At 37.3% G+C, this 2,331-nt stretch overlaps 1 protein-coding gene across 3 annotated transcripts in view; it reads left to right on the forward strand.

Moving 5' to 3' along the window:
- LOC106869971 (WW domain-containing oxidoreductase) overlaps positions 1–2,331 on the forward strand; it is a 276,220-nt gene that overhangs the window by 258,216 nt on the left and 15,673 nt on the right. For all 3 annotated transcript variants that reach the window (XM_014915918.2, XM_014915919.2, XM_014915920.2), the window contains one exon: positions 1,747–1,942. In XM_014915918.2, the coding sequence (XP_014771404.1) occupies positions 1,747–1,942 (196 nt within the window). The remainder of the gene's footprint in view (positions 1–1,746; positions 1,943–2,331) is intronic.

A 2,331-nucleotide genomic window follows, 5' to 3' on the forward strand; every position in this document is an offset into this window, starting at 1 on the left:
ATATGTATGTGTATAATGTGTGTGTGTGTGTGTGTGTTTGTGTATTCTTGTTTTGACAATCTGTCATTATTCTCAATATTCTGTGAAAACTTGTCTGGCCATGGAAGAAAGATTATGTTATCATGTGCATGTGCATATATATGTATTATGTGTGAATGTATGTGTGTATGTATATTGTCAGTGTGTGTGTATGTGTCTCTATCTTCACATCACATGATGATTGCAAAAGCATCTCTATTATACAAGCATTGTCATTTGTTTCAAATCTTTTGTGTGAAACATGTCTGGTTATGGGGAAATATTCCCCTGTAGCCAGGGAAGGGTGGGCAACAGTGAAGGTATCTGGCCTGAAAAAATTTGCCTCAATGCATTTTCTCCGATCCATGCAAGCTTCACAAATGAATGTTAAATCAGTGATGGTGTACCAAATTGAGAGCTTTGTGGTTCAGAGTGGTTTGGCGTTCAACCAGAAGTATTAATTCCCTGCCAGGGGCACTCATTTTCCTTCTTTGTCTTGCAAATTACTTGGTGAATTTAGTAGTTCTGGTACCATGAAAGAGCACTCAATACATTCTGTAAAGTCTTAAGCATTAGGAAGGGCATCTGGTCATAGTAACCATGCCAAACCAGACATTGGAGCTTGATGCAGTCCTGACACTCTTGAGATCCTATCAAACCTTCCAACCCATGCCAGCATGTGAAGCAAACATTAAATGATTATGATTGTGATAATTTTATATATAGTGACTGTGTGATAAGCAGCTTGCTTACCAACCACATGGTTCTGGGTTCAGTCCCACTGTGTGGCTCTTTGGGCAAGTGTCTTCTACTATAACCTTGGGCTAACCATGTGACATACCAGTTAAAACAGTCTTTTGCATTTATTTTGGTTTGGCTCAGGTTCGGTCTTATTCCTGGTAAGAATTGTGTGGATAGCAAGTTACTACCTGTAACCTTAGATATCCTCAAGTTTTCAGCAGTCTTTGAAGTGCTTAGGATCCTCCTGATAACCCTTGCTGTTCCTAACAGATAAACTTTCTGTAGCAGCTCTACCAAGCATCTTGTTTCAATTTCCTTCAGCCATTTGTCTATATCTTGGCTTACTGTTCCCAATGCACTAATAACTATAGCAACGACCTTTACTGTTCGCATGTTCCAAATTTTTCCTATTTCAAATTTTAAGGGATTGTATTTTTTTTTGCTTTTCTTCCTCTTTCTTTACGATTCTGGAATCAAGCAGGCATGATGGATCAATAAATAAACAACTTTGCTTTCCCAATATATATAATTATTATGTCTGGTCTAACATTTTCTAACTTCTTGTCTGTTTGAATAGGAAAGTCCCGCAAAATCTTACATTTCTCTGACTCCAGTATTCTTTCAACTCGATGATTGTACCATGTGTTTTCAGCTTCAAATCCACATTTCTGGTAGAGTTTCCAGTGTAAAACTTTTACAACCTAGTCATGTCTCCATTTCTTATATTCTTCCTGTGCCAACTTGGGGCATTCTTCTACAATGTGTGCCACTGTCTCATTCCAAGTTCCACAGGCTCTACATTTTTCTGACACATTCTCTCCACATATATTTTTACTCAAGTTGTTTGTTTTTATTGCTTGATCTTGGGCTGCTACAACTAGGCTCTCTGTTTCTTTTTTCAATTGCCCCTGCATTTATTATTATTATTATGATTATTATTATGATTATTACTATTATTATGTTTTTTTTGTTTGCATATTTTTTCAGGTTTTGAAACAGCACGTTCTCTGGCTTTACATGGTGCCTTCGTAATATTAGCTTGCCGCGACGTGAAGTCTGCTAATGAAGCAAGTCAGAAGATCCTTGACGAGAGGCCAATAGCCAAAGTCGAAGTGATGCCTTTAGACCTGGCATCTTTGAAAAGTGTTCGATATTTTTCTGAAACCTACAAGTGTCGGAAATGGTAAATTTTGGCATCATTACACAATTTCCAGTGTCATGTTATACTTGTTGTTGTTGTTGTTTTTGTCATAGTTCTTGTTGTTATGGTTATTGTTGCTTTTATTATTTTATACTGTTGTTATATTTGTTGTTGTTTGGCCTCTGATCACCTCTGATTCATTTGACCTATGATCAAAGACTTTCTAGCCATGCCCCTCTTGTCTTTAATCTAGTTCCAATTAAGAAATTGATTTTACCACCATTTATTGACTGACATGCACCACCTTTAGTCGAACAAATCGACCCCAGGACTTATTCTTTGTAAGCCTAGTACTTATTCTATCGATCTTGTTTGCCGAACCGCTAAGTTACGGGGACATAAACACACCAGTATCGATTGTTAAGCGATGT

Source organism: Octopus bimaculoides, chromosome 17 (genome assembly GCF_001194135.2).
Source record: "Octopus bimaculoides isolate UCB-OBI-ISO-001 chromosome 17, ASM119413v2, whole genome shotgun sequence".
Lineage (NCBI taxonomy): Eukaryota > Metazoa > Mollusca > Cephalopoda > Octopoda > Octopodidae > Octopus > Octopus bimaculoides.